A 19,827-nucleotide genomic window follows, 5' to 3' on the forward strand; every position below is an offset into this window, starting at 1 on the left:
CCGACTTTGTCGTTTGGATCCCAAAATCTAAAGCCTGGTCGTTCACCGACCACAAATATATAAGTAATTGTTTGAAGCAACAGTTATTATTGAAACATTTGTCGTTAAGAAAATGAGAGGTCTTTATTTAAATCAAAGTCTAAAAGGACCAGCTTTTTCTCCAAATGACTGGTCGTTTGCTTACAACAGCTTTGTACTTTAAACGTAGGAACAAAAGAATGCGGAAGAAAAAAACGACATGTCGACTTAGGCATGTCATTGCGTATCTAAGCAACATTTACCTGAAGTTTAGCCCGTTCCGCCGTGCTCTGCAAATCAGAAACCGAAGGGAGAGAGTATGCGCAAGTCAGCAGCTCAACTTAGCACCGTAATTGAATCCACATTTTGCTTCTTTTTTCCATGTAATTTATTTCCCATATCAATTTGATTAGTGAAATATTCCTTCTCAATAATCTGCAGTATCTGTTCCGAAGCAAAAACCCACATTTGCAGTCTCGTAATTTCTCATCTTTGAATAAAAGCAGAGGTATTTTCAATTTCTCTTTTTTGGTTTTATTTTTTAAATGCAGAAAGTGGTAGTTAGTCTAATTTGATTAGAGACTTTCAGATGAGCTCGCCATTGAGCAGGATGCTGAAAGGAAAATTGGATGGTTACTGAAACTTATGTTCGCTGGGACAGCTACTTTTGTTGGTTATCAGTTCTTTCCATACATGGGTAACCTTAATCAATCTAAGCTTCTCTTGGTTTGGCTGCTGGTATTAACTTCAAGAATTGAAAATTATACTTCTCTAATTTTTCAGGAGATAATTTGGTGCAGCAGTCAGTTTCTCTCTTGCAAGTCAAAGATCCTTTCTTTAAAAGAACTGGTGCTTCCAGATTAGCTCGTTTTGCTGTTAATGGTAATGCTGCTACTTTCATTTTTCAATTTTTTTAATGCAGTTTTGTTGTGCTTATGCAGTTTTATTCATGTCTTAAGGAGAACTTAGAATAAAGCATTCATCAGTTGGTTTTACCTCAAAATATCTTCGATCAATTTTTTTTAAAGCTGCCTTTCTATTTAATTGTTGATTGTTGTAATTGAACTATGAGTGATTTGCTTTGCTGGTAAAAAGTAAAATGTTTGTGGGTTCAGTGGGAGAAGAAAAAAGTTTCTGTTTTTAGAACCAAATTATTGAAAAATAAAATTAGCACTGCATCGCTTCCACCCTTTTTTTTTTCTTTATGATTGTTTTTTGAGAAAATTTTCATAGGTGAGCTCTGTGTCCTCTTGATTTCCAGATGAAAAAAGGATGAAAATTGTGGAGATGGGTGGGGCTCAAGAGTTGGTAAGCATGTTGAAGGATGCAAAGGATGATGACACTCGGATTGCTGCTCTCAAGGCTCTTGCTGCACTTTCACACTCAGGTTAAATGTTTATGTCTGAGCTTTTTCAAGTATGAGCTTATATGTTTATGTTTTATATCCCACATTATGAAAACTAGTATTGATGCTAGGTCAGAAAGCTTTTTATATTCGGCAGATATGGAAATTGACAGATAGATGTTGTGGATGTGAACCTCCAGTTTGCCTTATTCTTTCGATACAGTGGTGTTACCATAATAAATGTGACAAATGTTTGTGGAGTTGCACAACTTGGTAACTGCAGGAGGCAACAAAACTAATACCAAGTAGTAACCAGCATTTACTTTTTTATTTTGGTTGCTTAACATACATTGTGGAATTGCAGATGAGGCTGTTGGAGCTTTAAAAGATGCTGGGGCCATCTCTGTCATTAAGTCTACCCCGAATTCCTCCGAGGAAGAAGAAATCAAGAACTACAAATCAAGCCTGATAAAGAGATTCCAAGATCTGAGATATGATTGTTAATCTTAAGATGTGACTAAGGTATAAAACTTACCATTGTAGGCTGGAAGTACTTTGACTTAGGTCAAAAAACCATGTTTGCATTTTAGATTGAACTCTACTTTACAAAGAGAGGCTTTTTTGCAGTGTAATAAAAAGAAGTTAGATTTTGCTTACACACTTGGCATCTTTCTCCGAACAAATTTTTATTTAATCTTATTTTTCATGTCATTGTTCTTCCTAACCTGTTAAGTGGATGAAGGGGCGTGCTTTCCAGAAAGAAACTCTAGATATATCTCATTGAAAGAATTAAAGAAAGACCATCTGGGGATTGGTTACTGAAAAAGCTATTTTAAAGCGAATGGAGCATTATTTTACCTTTCATAAAAGTTTTATACAGCATCAACTCTTGGAGCTGCCAGTAAATGGAACTTCTTTTCACTCAAAATCTGAATTATTAAGCACTTTAGGTTCTTGTTTTTAGAAGTTTCTTTTTATGATCTTCATGGTATGCATTCTAACTAGTAGTACTAAACATTAATCCACCAATTCTACTCTTTCTGTGCCAACCATTTCATTTGCTGGCCCATGTATGGCATGAATTTATCAGGATTGGAGTAGGAGATGGGTGAGCAGCAGCTACTGTATTAGCATACATACACACCCAGCTTCTTTCTTCAGATTATTACTGAAGTCTTACAAGTGGTTGGAGGACTTTTCTATTTCTTTATACTTACTCTACATCAAAGGAAACTAACTTTTTGTCAAAGACATTTAAATTTGTGTTGCATGCATTAGCTTGAATTCTTTCTAGGATATTCTTTTCTTCTGAACCTTTACCTAGTAACATATTAATTTGTTCTGTTCCTTAATTTATTTTAACATTTTTTTTTTTGGAATGTTCAGTCATTTTTTAAGTTGATCCCAAGATTAGACTCAAAGGTCTAATTCGCCATTTATATTCTATATTGTGGGAAGAATTCAAAAGTTTCAAAAGTCACATTGATATGGAGATCTTCTTATTAAACAAAGAAATTTGTTTTACATCTTGCATCTATGTTTTGATTGATTGGACCTTCAAACCTTAGTTGGCTTTCTAATCTTATCTGGTGTTCTTTCCTGTCTATAGCTTCTGGTGTATGAATATCATTCAAGAAATCAGTATGCAGATGTTACATCTTAACTATCCTAGGTTGTTTTATACAGAGTCAAAGATCACTGTCATTTTATGCAAACTATTTTTAGTGCATCAAATGAGAGAAAATTTCTGAATATAATATTTATTACAAAATGATAGCAGATATTCTAAGAGTACATTAGGTGTATCCATGTTTATCTGTACATTCCATATGGTACATGGCTCTTCAGTTAAATATGTCTATATATAAATTCTCTTGTACATTCTGCTTATAGACATATAAAAAACTCAATTGTAATTAAAAAGCGAAATAAATTTGTCTTGCCCAACCTCAGCGCTAGTTGAAATTCAAACTGGTTGGTTTATATGATAATTCTTTTTTTCTCATCTAATCTTGATACTGTCATACCATGTTACCTTGTCAATATAAAGAACTCAGCTTCTGGGAAATGAGAGATTTATCCTTGCAGGCCTATTTTCTAGACTGCTTATGGACAGAGGCATTGCAGAATACTTCAGAATTATCTTGTATAATTGGATGCTAATATACTGTTTTACTGGGGAATTTTAAATGGCCTCTCAAGAGGTAGCATATGGAGTAACCATTGTTAGTGTTGTAGGGGAAGGCTTCTTTGCCCTATCTTGTGGAATTGCTCATCAAGAAGAAATATAGTGGGCTCTTTAATTCCCACTTTGAACTTCTTGATGCAAATGGCAATCTCTTCCTCCAGGTTGATGGCCGCTACAAGAACTGCCAAAAGAAAACAATCATGAGGGATCCTACTCATTTCATATTCTCAGTTCTCACAGTGCATTAAAAGGTAGATGCTGCCTCTTTGTGATATATATATATATGCTAAAGTAAGTAATGCATAAATAAATACATGTAGTTTCTGGAAGGTAGAACAATCTAACCTTTTTTTTTTCAGTATTTGCCAAGTTACTTACAAGCTGGCATCGTTTGTTAGTTCATCAGGAGATCTCAGGAAGGAATGGTCTCCTTTTTGCTGTGCAGCGTTTCCTTCCTCTTCAGGTGAAAACAAGGCTTGATGTCTTCTTACCAGGCAACAATAATGAAGATATCAGCAACTTCCAGGTTGTTGGCTGCTACTCTTCTCTGTCTCTTAAAGTATACAAAGGTGATTGCAGGGTTAACCTTAGAAACTAACATTCGTTGGGTTTATGAAAAATATAATACAACTGAAAGGTTTTACAAAGAAGAGGGAAAAAAAAAAAACGCTTTGAGAGTGTTTTCTCTTGTATCTTTTCAAGAAATGAATGCAAGTAGTAGGTTTTGAAGCTAGAACTTAACATTGGTAATATGACTACACAGGTGAATCACGAGTTTAGTTGGGGAAGCTTTTTGGAAGGCAGAGATAAGTTCATGGTCGAAGTTTATCCAGGCGTGAATTATGCCTTCATTGTGTCATTAGTTACTATTTTCAATGAGATTGATAATGTAAGATTGATTATCTTTCTAAGGCATTTTTGCATACCGAGGCACCTATAATATTAAGCCTACACATATTATATACTATATTTCTTTTGTTCTTAGTGAGATTGGTATCTTATGTGTTTGTCTCTGTAGTCATTTAATGTATATGAATATGAAACTTGAACCCGGATATGCTGTGATGTGCAAATTTACAAGGTGAAGAGTTTCATTGCTCAATTTTTGAACCAAAGGTTCCATGAAATTAGTTTCTGTTTCAAACAGTTCCATTTTAGTTTCTTCTTGGTTAGGCTATGATTGAGGATTTTAAGTTGCAGCCTCACACAGCAGTACTGTTGAATCAAAGCTTAACTTTTATGAAGTTTTTCACAAATTGAGCAATGAACTTGCAGCATCAGACACCCAACTGAGAATTCAAACTTCACCATTTTAGCTAGCTTTGTTCGGCCAAAAATTTCAGACTGGTGCTAAAATGGATCATGCAAACCCATATATATATAGCAAAAATTTTTACAGGATCAGTTAATTTAGTTATGCATGCGCATGTTAACTGTTTGGAATAATGCCTAAATTGATTTTTTTTGGTTCTATATAATATCTTTTATATCTAAAACCGCAGAATCAGTATTCATTATTGAAAGAAACTTTTGCCTCGTATATATTAAGAATAGGAAAACTTTTCCTTATCATCATAAGTAAGAAGGAAATTTCTCCGTCTCCCAGAACTTTTTGCTGTTTTCTTCTTTCATGGATGGTATTTCTTTAAGCATAAAACACGGTCATTTACTATTTTCTCTAATCCACAAACAGCTGAAATCCCAACTTACAGCCAAATGAGTCGATCTTTTCACCAGTTATTATGTTGAACTAAGCAAGCTGTGCTTCAAGAGCGAAAAAGTAATTCATCAATTAACATAAGAAAATTCTTCCTTTATGTAGATGGTTAGTAGTACATCTACATAACTCAATCTGTTAAAAATTTTCTGCTCTTGAAACTGGGTTCGTTTAAATTTTCTGCACCAAAAGAATTATACATTTATTTTTTATTTTTTTTATCTATTCATTTCATTTATCCTTAATCTATGGTTTGATTATTATTCATTTTCCTTACACAGCATCTGCATTTAAGCAAACATGGAGGTCTGTTGTCTCGCAATTGCTGATCTTAGGAAGAAAAAAGCAGGTCTTTACCTCTCTTTCTCTCTGTATTTTCTTTTATTTTTGTATCATCTGTTTTTAAGATTCCATGTAAAAATATTTAATTTACATTTAAAGGTGGGTGCCATGTAAAAGCTTGTGTCTTGTCTGTATATACCAGATACATCACATGCTTGTTATATCTTCACGTGATAGTAGCAAGTTTTAATCTTTACTCAGATAAATAGCCATTAATGAAGAGAAGCTTAATTAAGATGAAATGGGGATTGTTGCTTTTACCGTTTGATCCATCTTTTGATTTTTCTTTATTATAATAATACACGCATAATTGGACTTTGAAAATAGCCAGCACATGTAAGTATAAGACAAAACTGATACATAAAAAACAATTTCCCCAGTCAACAGTGAGGAGCTATTGTTGAATTAATCTATAGGACCACTATTTTCTCACTCCATTGATTTCCTTGATTTGAGTAAGAAAGACGATCACTGAACTATGGCTGACATCTTCTTGCGTTTTGTAGTAGAAGGAATATTAACTCGGCTGTTCTCACTTATCACTGAAAAAATCATCCTTACTTGGGGTCTAAGCGATGAATTAAAATGCCTTCAACAATCATTAAGCATGATGCGTGATGTATTGCAAGATGCAGAGGAGCAACAAGTGACACAAAAGTCCGTTAGACGTTGGCTTAAAAAGCTTGAAGACGTTGCTTATGATGCTGAAGACGTACTTGGTGAGTTTGCTTATGAGATTCTTCGACAAACAGTGGAGATTCAAAACCAACTGGAGGCAAAGGTATCTGAATTCTTTCCCTTCTCTAAAAGCACTCGTTATTTAAAGAAAGCCGTATTTCATGTCAAAATGGCTCATAAAGTTAGAGATATAAATGAGTCACTGGATAAAATCAAAAGGGAAGTAGCTGATTTTGGGCTTAGAGTTACATGTGCAGATAGAGCGCTTGAAGGTGGCTTGGATAGAGTGACAGAATCTGTACTTGACAACTCAAAAGTTGTAGGAAGGAAAGATGATGTCTCAAAAATTGTGAACCTTCTGACTTGCTTTAGCAATCAACAAGTTCTCATTGTTGTTTCCATAGTAGGTATGGGTGGCCTTGGGAAGTCAACATTAGCTAAACTGGTATGCAAGGAGGGGAAAGAGAAAAAACTTTTTGATGTAACTATATAGGTTTGTATGTCTGATAATTTTGATGATCAAAGGATTTTCGGGGAAATGTTACAAACACTTGATGAAAATGCAGGTGGGATAACCAATAGGGACGCAACACTTGAACACCTTGATAAGGCATTGGAGAGGAAAAAATTTCTTCTTGTACTTGATGATGTGTGGAATGAGGGATCCAAGAAATGGGATGGTCTAAAAAATCGATTGTTGATGATTAGTAGAAATAATGGAAATGCTGTTATCATTACAACTCTTAGTGAAGAAATGACATCTGTAATGGAGTCTTCTCCTTTATATAGGCATAAATTGAATTTACTTACAAATGATGAATAAGCAATCTCATCAGCTTGAGGCATATTTATTTCTCTTATGATTACCAGATGCCGGCTGAGGTGCGGCGCTTAACTTGTCTTCAAACATTGCCATTATTTGTTGTGGGTCCAACTAGGGGCGGTAACATTCAAGAATTGGAGTCCTTAAAGGAACTAAGAGGAGAATTAGCAATAACAAATCTTGAGCTGGTGAGAGGTAAAAGTGAAGCGGAGAAAGCAAACCTGCAAGGAAAAACTAAAATAAATGCATTGCGGTTTACTTGGAGTAGGAAGAGAGAAAGCTGCAATAATGATGAGGAAGTCTTGGAAGGCCTCCAGCCTCACTCAAACATAGAGAGCTTAGATATCGTGAATTATTGGGGTGAAACATTTCCATCATGGTTGTTGATGTACTCAATAATTTGGTTAATTTGAGATTGGATGGATGCAAGAAGTGTACAGAAATCCAAGGCTTGGACAACTTCCTCTTCTTAAAATTCTTGAAATAAGTGGAATGGATAATGTCAGATGTATAGGCACTGAGTTTTATGGCAAAAGCAGAGAACAAATACCGTTTCCATCTCTAAAAGAATTCTATCTATGTTCGATGAGGAGTTTAACAGAATGGATGGCGCCATCAGTAACCGAAAGAAGTGATGCAATTGCATTTCCTCAGCTTTGCTGCTTGGAAATTTCAGGGTGTCCTCAATTGACGAGCATTCCAGCGAGTCATCTTTCATCACTTGCACAACTGGAAATTGATGGTTGCGAAGAGTTGAGTTATTTATGTGACAAATTCGATGCCTTTTTTTCTCTTGAAGACTTGAGAATAAGTTATTGTCATAATCTGGTATCTATACCGAGTCTTGGAGGTCTCACTTCCTTGAAAACGTTAAAGATCGAAGAATGTCCCAAGTTAACATCTCTTCCAAATGAGCTACAGTCTTGCACATTGCTGGAGCATTTGTCCATAATATGGTGCGATGGGCTAACATCTATTGCTGAAAATTTAAGTGAATTGTGTTCACTTGTATATTTGGAAATTACAAACTGTCCAAATTTGATTTATTGTCCGAAAGATATATTATGCTGCCTTTCCCAACTGAAGGACTTGAGAATTGGTCCTTTCTCAAAGGAACTAGAGTATTTCTCTGGTTTGGATTCAATCCAAGACCTCCCGTTGCTCGAAGAGTTAAGGATATTTGGCTTGGATAATCTCAATTCTTTCCCAGATCAACTTCAATATCTCACCGGCCTCATGTCAGCATGCATTCGTTCTTTCAACGAGGTGAAATCTTTACCAAAGTGGTTGGAGAACTTGTCATCTCTTCAATACCTTGAAATTTGGCACTGTAGGAATCTGATGTATCTAACTAAAACAACCCTATGCTTCTCCAAGTTAATGAGGCTGCATAAGTGTCCTGTCCCCTTCTTCAAAACAATTGTGCCAAAGGGAGTGGCTCTGAGTGGTCCAAGATTTCACATATCCCGCAAATTTTCTTCTATTAATTTTGCAAGATTGCAGGTAGAGGTAAGTTTGAGTTTAACTTCACTCCATATTTCTTCCTCTTCTCGGCTTATCATATTTTATCTTCTTTCTCTAATTAATTTAGCTATCGTGCAGAGTTTTTCATGGACATTGGCAGCTTGGCGTCCATGCCAAGAAAGATAGCGTCTATATCAAGAGGTGCAGGTCAACCAAATTAAGAAAGTTGTTGAGACGAGCAGCACTATTTATTTTTCATTCCCTTTTATTCAAGTTATTATATTCTTGAACAAATTTTCTTGATTCTTTTGTTTTAGTTGTAAGATCAACAAAATTACTATTAGTCGTATGTGTATATGTATGTATGTATGCCTAAAATTTGTAAGCTTTATGTCGTTTTCTTCCTGAAATGAATATTCAAAAATTTTAATCAGAGGTCAAAGCTCAGGCTCTTAAGCAATGGAGGGGTATTTTTTTACATTTTTCTTCTCCAAAAATCAATTGTTGATTAAACATTCAGGAGATTGCAACTCCTGAACCATAGTTTACTTGGCAAATATGCATTGGTGTAATTTCTTATTTCCTGTCCAAATTCTACTACACATTAAATAATTTTATTGAGAAAATGACCTTGAAAAGTCCATTTAGATAGCTCATTAAGATGATCAAGCATCAGGATCTGTTGGTTTGATTCGTTGAAAATAATTTAGAATGATCAGTTATTTGTTAGGATGATACCATGAAGATGAAGGGAGTCTTGGCAAAACGATGGAGTTGTCACTGTGTGACCTGGGGTCACAGGTTTGAGTTGTGGAAACAGCGTGTGTGAAAAATACAAGGAAACTCCATTTTTAAACTAAAGGTTCTATAATGCAAACATTCAGAGATCAGTATGCTAGCAAAACAGCAGCTAATTTTGCTGAATAAATCCTTAATCAACTTTTTTTTTTTTTCCAAATGATTCTTGAAAATGCAACCGATAGGTGACCTTGTATACTAACTTGAATTTCAGCTCAACACTGTGAGATGTAGCAATACCCATAATTTGACTGAATTCCTCTTTATTTCTTGATTTTCATTTCGTTTAGAAGATATCCAAATAAATTTCATTTCATTAAAAATTTTAGTTGCAAACGAATTTTTATATTGGAGTTAACTATAAAATTCATTTTAGAAGTATAACTTTACTAGCTTGTGCAGTTGTGCTTATAATTCAGTGGTTTTAATAGTTTATACTTTGGTTAAAATTTCCTCTCTCAAAGCGTAATATCAAATATGAGAGTCTCACTTCCAATATTACATTATGGAGGGAAACTTTTCGCACTCATGATCAGTTGATCACATCCACGAATGACAGCAAAATTTCGTGACTGAGATGGAAGCTTTCCCATCGTGCTCAAACTCTTCTCTCGTCGTCTTTCTTCAGTTTCGTTAAACATATCGCTTGGTATTTTCCTCACGTACAAAGAGCTGAAATCTGTTTGGAAGTAATGCTGTAGAAGGGATGGATATTTATTATGCTGCTACGTACCGTGTCTGAGCTGATCTTTCTGCAAATATGGTACGGTGGATTCTCTCCCGTATTGAGTTCTTATATGAATTGGCTACAAACTGTATAGCTTCCAGATGAATTCTCTCTTTCTTGTAGTGGAGCCTGAAAGGAAGATCAGATCATTACATAAATGGGTAATAATTTTTTTATTGGATTGACTTCTTGTATGCAAAAGAGAATGAAAAAGGTTTATTTTTTCTTTCCTTTTTTATTTTCTTGAGAATAATAACTTCTGTTGGATCAAATTCTTTAAACCCTTCTTAAGCAAATATCTGGATTACTTATTGCTAACAAATGAAAAGTGCAGGAAATTTCATATTTGATATTCCCAAATGCTATGAAGGTTTTGCCTGAGATTTTTGTCTTTTACTTTTTTTAAAAAAAATCTGCAATTGCAAAGAAATTTAAATTGTTATATTTTATGGAATTTGGCATGGATGATGAAGAATTAATATGATCCATTTGCTCATTTGTTTATTTTTCGTTGACTTTAGCTCTTATATATTGTTCGTTTACCCAAATGCATACATTACTGCACCAAGTTGTCAAGTTGGTATTTGAAAATAGAAGCCTTGCTTATCTTCTCATTGACTGTTGATTTACGAGCAAATGTATCCTCTTGAATGCTTTGGCTCCTACATATTTTAATAAATTTAAATTAGCATCATTATGAAAGCAAAACTACTATATTTTCATTGACCTGATTAATAAATATTCCATTCTACATTTCCTTTCCTTCAATTTTAGACTTTATGTTCCTTGTATAGTTTTCTAAACTACGTCCTTTCCTCAGAATCACATGGAAAACAGATGGAAAATTAGTAAAATATAGTTGCAAAGAGAGCACTTGACTTTCGACTTATTCCCTTATTATGTACATATAACAGCTTATACAGAATCTCTGTGTTCATTGTCCTCTGGTTCTCAAATTTGGCTTGTGTAGGTACAACAAAGAAAGAACAAAATGGCTGATATTGTGTTGAGTTTTACAGTGCAGGAAATATTGGCTAGGGCGCGTTTGCTTATCACAGAAGAAATCAAACTTGTATGGGGTTTTGATGAAGAACTTAATAGCCTTAAAGACTCACTAGCCATGATTCACGATGTGTTACAAGATGCAGAAGAGCAACAGGCGACTCAAATGGCGGTAAGGCGGTGGCTGAAGAAGCTCAAAGATGTGGCTTATGATGCTGAAAGTGTACTTGATGAGTTGAGCTATGAAATGCTTCGCCAAAAAGTGGAGATGGAAAACCAGCCTGACACAAAGGTACGCAAATTTGCGTTTTCCAAAGGCATTCGTTATGTGAAGAAGACTGCATATCACGTAAAAATGTCTCACAAGGTTAGGCATGTAAATGAGATGCTAGACAAAATTAAAAATGAAGCCTCTAGTTTTGGACTTAGAGTCATATCTATAGATAGAGTGCCTCAAATAAGATTGGAGCGAGTGACAGACTCGGCAATTGACCATCCAATTGTGGGAAGGGAAGTAGATGTCTCGAAAATTGTGGATTTGTTGGTTTGCTTTGGCGATCAACAAGTTCTCACTGTTGTTCCCATAGTGGGCATGGGTGGTCTTGGAAAGACAGCGATTGCTAAATTGGTTTGTCAAGAAGCAATGCAAAGAAAGCTCTTTGATGTAAAAATGTGGATTTGTGTTTCTAGTAATTTTGATGAGCAAAGCATTTTAGCAGAAATGTTGCAAACTTTAAATGAAAATGCGGGAGGGATTACCAATAAGGATGCAGCACTTCAACACCTTGAAAAAGAGCTAGGAGATAAAAAGTTCCTTCTTGTTCTTGATGATGTTTGGAACCAAGAATATGAGATGTGGGATAGTTTAAAAATTCGTCTGTTAGCAATCAGTAAAAGGAAAGGGAATGCTATTATTGTCACAACCCGTAGTGAGGAAGTAGCTTCTATAATGGAGAGTCATCCTCGGTGTAGGCATAAACTGAATTTATTGTCTACAGATGAATGTTGGTCAATTATGAAAGAAAGAGTGTGTGAAATTAGAGGATCATCAATCCCTTCAGAGTTAGAGGCTATTGGGAAAGAAATTGCAGACAAATGTAAAGGTGTGCCATTAGCTGCAAGAGTTGTAGCTGGAGCAATGAGTCGTGATATGAGGAGAGAAGCATGGGTATCAATTAGGGATAGTAATGTTTTAAATGCATTAGACAAAGAGATTCGCATTGAATCGATATTGAGAATAAGTTTTGATCGATTGCCTTCCCCGTTGAAACCTTGCTTTGTATATTGTTCAATTTTTCCTAAAAGTACTTTGATGAAAAAAGAAGAACTAGTTCAACTTTGGATGGCCGAAGGGCTTCTTGGGCCATCTAATGAAGAACATATAGGAGAAATGTATTTTAATGAACTGCTTCTCAATTCATTTTTTCAAGATGTGGAAAGGGATATATACGAGAATATCACTAGTGTCAAGATGCATGATCTTGTGCATGATCTTGCATTGTCTATTTCAAAGTTCGAAACAGTATCTTCTTCTAATGTTCGTCATCTAAACCTCGTTTCTAACGGGGAAACTGTTCCAACATTTCCGAAAGATGATGTTAAAAGATTGCGTTCTTTATTCATAATGGATGTTGCCCCTAATGAGTCATGGGAGTTCACGAGGTTGCGAACTCTAAAGCTAGTTGGTCCTAATATCAAAGAGTTGCCTATTGCGATTGGCAAATTGAAATATTTGAGATTTCTCGATGTCTCGTACAGTGATATTAGAGTGTTGCCTGAATCAATCACGAAGCTTTACAATTTGCAAACATTGAGACTGATTGAATGCAAACTACTTGAAAAGCTACCCAACAAATTAAGCAATTTGGTTAGCTTGAAAAGTATTTATTTTTCTTATGAGAATCAAATGCCAGCTGACGTAGGGCGTCTGACTTGTCTTGAAAGGCTTCCATTCTTTGTACTGGGTCCAGATCGGGGCGGTAATATTGAAGAACTAGAAAGCTTAAACATAAGAGGAAAACTGGGAATATTTAATCTTGAGCAGGTGAAAGACAAAGAAGAAGCTATGAAAGCAAACATTCAGCAGAAAAAGAAAATAGAAGAATTGTTACTTGTATGGAGTGGCGAAAGAGAGAGCTATGACAATGATGAACAAGTATTGGAAGGCCTCCAGCCTCACCCAGAGATAAAAAGCTTAATTATTCATAATTACTGGGGTGAAGAATTTCCACTGTGGTTACTAAGGATGAAAATTCCAAGCCATGATGGTGATTCTTTCGCACTAAATAATTTGGTCCGGCTAAAACTCATAGGCTGTGACAGGTGTGAAGAAATTCCAAGGCTAGGGCATCTTCCTTGTCTTAAAATTCTTGAGATAAGTGGAATGGATAGTGTCAGACGTCTAGGCAATGAGTTCTATGGTATTGATGGTGAAAGCAGCAACACTGATTTGAGATTTTTTCCGGCTTTAAAGAAATTCTCTCTACGTTCTATGAATGGATTAACTGACTGGATAGCACTAACAGACGGCCTTGTATTTCCTTCCCTTGAAGACTTGACTATTTCCTGGTGCCCCCTATTGACAAGTATTCCAGTACTTCTTCATCTTTTTTCCCTTGTCCGATTGAAAATCCATGATTGTCAAGAGCTCAATTACGTGGAATTTGAGAGAGACATTCCTTTAACATCTCTCGAACTTTTAGAAGTAGTAAATTGTCCTAATTTGGTATCCTTTGAAACATTACAAGGCTTCACCTCTCTTCGAGAGTTATCTATCCAAAGTTGTGATCAACTACTATTTCTTCCAGAAGGGCTAGAAACCTGCACATCTCTTCATAGTTTGTATATATTTGGATGCCCGGGGCTGACATATGTTCCTGAAGATTTAGACGAATTGCATTCTCTTGTAAGTTTAGGAATAATAGACTGTCCAAATCTGATTAATTATCCAGGGAACATTTTATGCTGCCTCACTCAATTCAAGTCATTGATAATGGATCGCTCCTATAACGAGCCAGATGCTTTCTCTGGTCTATATTCAATCCGGGACTTCCCATCTCTTAAACAATTAATCCTAGACGGCCGAGATTATTTCCAGTCCCTTCCAGAGCAGCTTCAACGCATCACTGATCTCGAAATATTGGTCCTGAGTAATTTCCAAGGATTGAAAGCTTTGCCAGAATGGTTGGGCAACCTTTCTTCTCTTATACGGCTTCGCATTTCTAATTGTGAGAATCTCAAGTATCTGCCTAAAGCTACAGCTATGCAACGACTCAACAAATTAAGGAATCTGGAAATAGATAAATGCCCCCTTCTTGAGAAAAGTTGTGCCAATGGGAGAGGTTCTGAGTGGTCAAAGCTTTCTCATATCCCAGAAATCACTGTCAATGGAGGTAATTTTAAATTTCTCTATTTCTTCATTTATGTCCATCCTTTTTCTGCTTTGTTTTTGTCAATTTATTTTAATTTTCCCACCCTTTTCTTTGGCAGTATTTCTGCAGGATTCTGACTGAGAATGAAAGGTTGTCAATTCTGTCAGGATTTAGAAACTTTAAATTCCAGGTATTTCAGCTTCTTTCCTTTAATCTTTGAATTCCAAATACTTAATTTGCTTTTGTCGATTAATATTCGACTTTGAAACTTAGATGCAATCTTTCTCATGTTAATATTACTTGGTTCATATTCAAAAACTATGAATTACAGGCCATGCTGGGTATCTCCACCTGTTGAGCGTATTCGACAGACTTCTCATCAACTTCTAATGCACCTGCAAAGTTCAAATAACTCCAATAGTTGCTTATATTGTTCTATTGATTGCCTCTTATAGAGCTGTATCTCCACTTGTCTTCGAGACCGATGCAAATTCTTGCTCATGAAGCCATTCAACCAGCAATCTTGTGATGCTTGCTTCTGTGTCTAAGCATCTTTCTGCTGCATAGCAGTTTCAGAATTACATAAAGCAATTTTCGTTTCAAGTGTAATTTAAACGTTGGGTCGTTCTCGCTAGACAAAAAAAAAAACATATATAGAAGGTACATAAATTAAGTAAACGGCCTTGTCGTTTGCAGATGAGGAATAGACCATTTTGATTTCTCTTGATTTCTGTCTGAAAAATTGACAGAACTCCATTGTTTTGCTCTTATTAATTACTTTCAGATTATTTATTATTCTATTCCTTTTTTTTTTTTGAAAAACAAAATTCACGCTTTAATATTGTTATAAGAAGGTGGACAGTATAATATCACGTTAGAAAAATAAAAAAACAAACAAATTATATCTACATATTTATTATGAATTAAACCGATAAAAATATAATCTAAAAAAAAAAAGATAATTATAATATAATTGTTTTAAAAGTTATTCTTACTTTATTTTTTAAAAAAACAAATTATGCGGTGAAGCAATTAATTAATTACATGGCTACATATTAGAATTAATTAATTAATTATTAGGGATAAATAATATTTACGATTCTGCTTTGTATGAAAAAAAATGTTTAAACACGAAGCGGCGGTGGTTCGGTTTATACTAGTAAGCTCACCGGTCCAGTCTAGAGCCTGATTTCATGGCGACAATTAGCGAAAGGTTTTCGGCTCCTAGCAATTTCACCGCCGGTGAAAAGCCAGTGGTTGTTAGGATTAAGCGCAAGTCTGACCAATCTCGTCTCGATGCCTTCTGTGAGTTCACCGTTTTCTTCTCAATACTTTTTCTTTTTTTTTTTTAGTGCTTCAATGGTGGAAATATAATGACAATTTTAATTGATTTGCCTAGGGCTGGAAATAAATGAGAGGCCAGTGAAACGGCCGCTTTTGGAGTTTGAGAAGTTATCACTCGTTGATGATGATTCAGGCCATGGACCAGGTTTCGTATAGAGCAGAAAAACTTGGCTTTATTGTTATTATTTTGTATTTTCAATTAGAGTTTCCCTTCTGTTGCTGTTGTTCTAGGCTGATGCATTGTTCTTTGTATATTATAGTGGAGGAATTTAAGACTAAGAAGCTTTTAGTACGGCATTTTGAGACAGTTGATAGCTCAGAGGCTGCCATCAATGTTGTGCTATCTTTTGTTGTGAGTATAGAAATCCTTTTTGTTGTCTCTATAAATTATCTATTTAAAGTTAGTTATTTGCTTTTGTTAGAGTATACTACCTTTATTTGATGTTTAAGCCGATCTCTCCAACAAGTTAATTGTAAAATTGTAATACATTTCCACTCTATTTTTATGGTAGTTTTACCAAATGTGTTGTTACTGCGTTTGTAGTATAATTCTGCTGATACAGTTGAAGGAAAATCGGAAATTGAAGAACGAAAGTGGGCCTGTAAAAGAAATGATGTAAGCTCTCTCTCTCTTTCTTTCTCCTGCATAGATAAACAGCCCTGTCAAAAAATTGCCGTCTATTGTGTTTAAGTCTCTCCATTACTTATTGCATCTGACAGTTTTTCATCTGTTGTATATTATACAGAAAAAAGAGCAACTTCTTTCCAAGAGCAGAAAGAATCAAGAGGTAAGTGTAGTAGACTATTTGCTCGGTTGATGAGTTTAAAGTGAACTAATTTTCATTTACTTCAATATTCTGCGCTTCTCCATTGTATAGGTTTTGCATTGTTAACATGCTCTTATCTCTGCTTTGTTTCTTTGATAATAATAGTTCTTAGGCTGCTTTTGCCATGTTTGTTTTTATTGAAGTCATGCAAAATGATAGATTCATATCATTCGATGCTCTCTGCTATATGAACTTCATCTTTGTGAGGAGAGAGTCAGTAGCACAGTGATGTTCCTGAGATAATTTGCAGTTTCTTTACTTCATTTGTGATGATACTGATGAGGCTCAAAATTTTATATAACAATTGGTGAATGAAAATGGTAATGGTCATCATTTATTGCATCTTTTATAGTGTATGCTATACCTTTACTATTTATATCCTATCAAGGTTTCTAAAGTTGTGATATGGTGAAATTAGTGTTTTTATTTAATTTCAATGAATTATCTGTAAACTGTATTTCTAAAAGTTTCTAGTTTCTTAATTATTCTCAAGCAAAAGGGACTTGAGCTTAATGCTATGCTGAGTTGAACAGATCATGTCTTCAATTCATTTAAAGACTAGGCAGTCTTTTTGTTGTTGACAGAACGTAAAGTTTTCAGAATGCTTATAGCCTCGTTGACAACAATTTGATCACATCATTTAATAAACAAAGAGTGAGTGTTCTAGTAACGACTGTAAGGTGAATGAAGTGACTATAGTTCCAGTATAGACTGGCCTCTGTAGATTGTTGGTCGGATAATCTTTGAGATAGGATGTAACTCTCCATCTCATTTGTGATCTCCATCTTTCAAGTCAAACTCTATAGAAAAGTTGACTTCATTTGTTAGGCTTGATGACCACATATGTAGTTATTGGACTCTTATCGTAATTTGAGATTGTTTTAGGATAAGACACTACAAAGAAAGATTAATTTCATTTTGGTTTTCATTAGCTTTAGAAGTAAGCCTAATCATATCATACTTCTTTTTTTTAGAGTTTAGACCATTATTGTAGAGTTGGTATGTGTATAGAAGGATCTTTCTTTGCTTCCTTTTATATAGTTTCGCTTCACTTTTGCCCCTTTCTCTATTAGGTTTTGGCACAAAATGCTCGTTTTGAACAAATATGGAGGAGCCGTAAGGGGAAGAAAGAGGCATTGAATGATAAACTGCACGACTTGTGCCATTTTTATGATGTTGTTCGCATAGATGAGGAGGAAGATCCCAGTGAGATGCAAGAGCAGGAGTAAGTTTTGTCATCACTATTATTCATGTCTCTTATAAGTTCAAAACTCGTTGAAAAATAACACATATCTCAACATTCTGTTGCAGAACTATGTCTTTGGAGGATCAGAGGATCCTATATAGCTATGTGCCTCTTGCTAGAGAGTTTATACCAGGTGCTATTGCACAAATTGAATCTGATATATGTGCTTACTTGTCTAAGCAAGGTTGTGAGTTTATACCAAGTACTATTGCAGAGATTGAATCGGACATAGGCGCTTACTTGCCTGAGCAAGGTTGTGCTTTTTCCTTGATCCTATTGAACACTGTTATTGCTTAATCCATATGGGTACTAGTATTAGACAATTATCCTAGTTTTTCATCATATACAAATAGATTAAAACAGATTGTTCTGCCATAAGATTCTTCTTGGGACATACTCTTGTTAGTGACAATTTTAATTGCAGCATCAAATGGCCTTTCTCTATTGCTGTATCTGGCTGTAAATTTCGATTTTTTGTTTAACGGCTTCTTGTTTCTTACACATGATATGCAGTTGAATGTGTGTATGACTATTACACTGCAATGGACGACATGGATATTGATGGTCAAGATGCTATAAATCCATTTCCCCTGTAAGAGACATATCCTGTCTTTATTTGGTTGCATCTTTTGAGAAATTATTGCTCTCCTGTATATGAGATGGATATGGTGATTAGCTGTGGTTACGAGTGTTATATTTTCTATTCAGGGTACAAGTGAAGGATGAGGATTTCTATGATGGACCAGATGAAAAGTCAGAATATGACAGTGATGATTCTAATGGTATTGGAATTGGCTGTTTTTTCTTTTCTTCCATTCCCCTTCAAAATGCTGCCTTTCTTGATGCGTTCAAAATGTATTTTCCATGATCTTCATTTTCTTCCCTTTGATGTTTCTCAGCTGAAGCTCATCCAAGGAATGATTATCCTGATGAAGAATCTGAGGAGGGGAGTGAATCGTTGACTTACGAATCATCAGAAGAAGAAAAAGAAGAAAGTGATGACGCCAGCAGTAAATCTTCAGAATTTGAGCACTCTAGAAATGGTTTTTATGAAGATGATACTGATAATATTGACAATGAGGATCCTGATGATAATTTTAATTATAATTATATTGATGAAAATTATAGTTGATTTATTTATTAGCAAAATAATGTTCCGGACTTGCATTTTCTTTTTCCCCTTACATTCACATTTTCCATTCTGTTACTTGTTCCCGACATAGTTAATTGTATCTGTTCAACGAATTTATGGAGGAAAGCATTTCACTTGTTTCTGTTCAACAGCCTGGTGGGGCTGGTTTTAATTGAGCCAACTTATCTGGGTTAAGTCCTAATCTTATAGAAACACATGTAGAATTTGTTCGGCAGTATTAGCTGGCCGCAGCAGTATAGAAAAAATATACTCTTTACAATTAGTTGTTTTAGCAACTGTTAATTATATATTTATCAATTTAAAATCTTTACAATTAGTTGTTTTAGCAACTGTTAATTATATATTTATCAATTTAAAAAATTAGCGGTCTTGAATTTTACAAGAAGTATTATTTTAATTGTTATCAATTCATTAAATACTTTAACTCATAAAATTGTAAAGTTATTTTTTAAATAATTTAATTGATAAAATTAAATTGATTTAATATTTATTTTAGGCTATTGGATATCTCAATGAATCAAAAAAAATATTTCTTGGATAGTTGAAAAATATAAAAATTATTATTTCAATAATTATATTAACTATAAGTTAAATCAAATATTTTATACATAAAACATCAAAATTTTAAGAGTTGTTATTGAATTTTAGGAAAATGTATAATGTTATTATTACATAATTGTTTTTATGAAAAAATTGTTAATGAAAAATCATTCATAAAACAAGAATGATTATTGAAGCTTATTATTAAAATAAGAAATAAAATATTCCTTAAAACAAATCTTTT

At 34.6% G+C, this 19,827-nt stretch overlaps 3 protein-coding genes and 2 pseudogenes across 6 annotated transcripts; all 5 read left to right on the forward strand.

Annotated features, from left to right (window-relative positions):
• Positions 1–211: 211 nt before the first annotated feature.
• Positions 212–3,739, forward strand: LOC105645697 (ARM repeat superfamily protein). Of its 3 annotated transcripts, none has more exons than XM_037640627.2 (7): positions 212–367; positions 460–526; positions 608–715; positions 802–900; positions 1,280–1,405; positions 1,728–1,885; positions 3,602–3,739. In XM_037640627.2, the coding sequence occupies exons 1-6, from the start codon at positions 338–340 to the stop codon at positions 1,865–1,867; spliced, it is 570 nt and encodes a 189-aa protein (XP_037496555.1). In that variant the 5' UTR covers positions 212–337; the 3' UTR covers positions 1,868–1,885; positions 3,602–3,739. The 3 variants fall into 3 exon arrangements, with proteins under 3 accessions (XP_037496555.1, XP_020540322.1, XP_089578487.1); XM_020684663.3 differs by having other exon boundaries at positions 3,452–3,727; XM_089722361.1 differs by lacking the exon at positions 3,602–3,739 and having other exon boundaries at positions 1,728–2,019.
• Positions 3,553–4,552, forward strand: LOC149495929 (protein LURP-one-related 14-like; annotated as a pseudogene).
• LOC149495930 (putative disease resistance protein RGA4) lies at positions 4,315–9,055 on the forward strand (annotated as a pseudogene). Its single transcript, XR_016321134.1, has 4 exons — positions 4,315–4,440; positions 5,550–5,617; positions 6,117–8,620; positions 8,714–9,055. The product of XR_016321134.1 is annotated as a putative disease resistance protein RGA4 (transcript).
• Positions 9,056–10,863: 1,808 nt separating this feature from the next.
• Positions 10,864–15,261, forward strand: LOC105648700 (putative disease resistance protein RGA3). The gene is made up of 3 exons (XM_012235172.4): positions 10,864–14,494; positions 14,592–14,663; positions 14,805–15,261. The coding sequence occupies exons 1-2, from the start codon at positions 11,092–11,094 to the stop codon at positions 14,612–14,614; spliced, it is 3,426 nt and encodes a 1,141-aa protein (XP_012090562.1). The 5' UTR covers positions 10,864–11,091; the 3' UTR covers positions 14,615–14,663; positions 14,805–15,261.
• Positions 15,262–15,593: 332 nt separating this feature from the next.
• Positions 15,594–19,217, forward strand: LOC105645687 (RNA-directed DNA methylation 4). The gene is made up of 10 exons (XM_012231356.4): positions 15,594–15,778; positions 15,873–15,962; positions 16,078–16,169; positions 16,362–16,433; positions 16,564–16,605; positions 17,718–17,869; positions 17,956–18,143; positions 18,404–18,482; positions 18,599–18,672; positions 18,790–19,217. Exons 1-10 carry the CDS (start codon positions 15,667–15,669, stop codon positions 19,020–19,022), a joined length of 1,134 nt encoding a protein of 377 aa, XP_012086746.1. The 5' UTR covers positions 15,594–15,666; the 3' UTR covers positions 19,023–19,217.
• The last annotated feature ends 610 nt before the right edge of the window (positions 19,218–19,827 follow it).

Source organism: Jatropha curcas, chromosome 6, assembly GCF_041381405.1.
Source record: "Jatropha curcas cultivar XTBG-Jc1 chromosome 6, XTBG_Jcur_1.0, whole genome shotgun sequence".
Classification (NCBI taxonomy): Eukaryota; Viridiplantae; Streptophyta; class Magnoliopsida; order Malpighiales; family Euphorbiaceae; genus Jatropha; species Jatropha curcas.

Coding starts and splice junctions, on each gene's coding strand:
- LOC105648700 (XM_012235172.4), top strand. CDS start 11,092: ATGGCTGATATTGTGTTGAGTTTTACAGTGCAGGAAATATTGGCTAGG. Junction 14,495..14,591: donor AGAAATCACTGTCAATGGAG/GTAATTTTAAAT, acceptor TTTCTTTGGCAG/TATTTCTGCAGGATTCTGAC.
- LOC105645687 (XM_012231356.4), top strand. CDS start 15,667: ATGGCGACAATTAGCGAAAGGTTTTCGGCTCCTAGCAATTTCACCGCC. Junction 15,779..15,872: donor ATCTCGTCTCGATGCCTTCT/GTGAGTTCACCG, acceptor TGATTTGCCTAG/GGCTGGAAATAAATGAGAGG. Junction 18,483..18,598: donor GCTATAAATCCATTTCCCCT/GTAAGAGACATA, acceptor TTTTCTATTCAG/GGTACAAGTGAAGGATGAGG.
- LOC105645697 (XM_037640627.2), top strand. CDS start 338: ATGCGCAAGTCAGCAGCTCAACTTAGCACC. Junction 716..801: donor TCAGTTCTTTCCATACATGG/GTAACCTTAATC, acceptor CTAATTTTTCAG/GAGATAATTTGGTGCAGCAG. Junction 1,406..1,727: donor TGCTGCACTTTCACACTCAG/GTTAAATGTTTA, acceptor GTGGAATTGCAG/ATGAGGCTGTTGGAGCTTTA.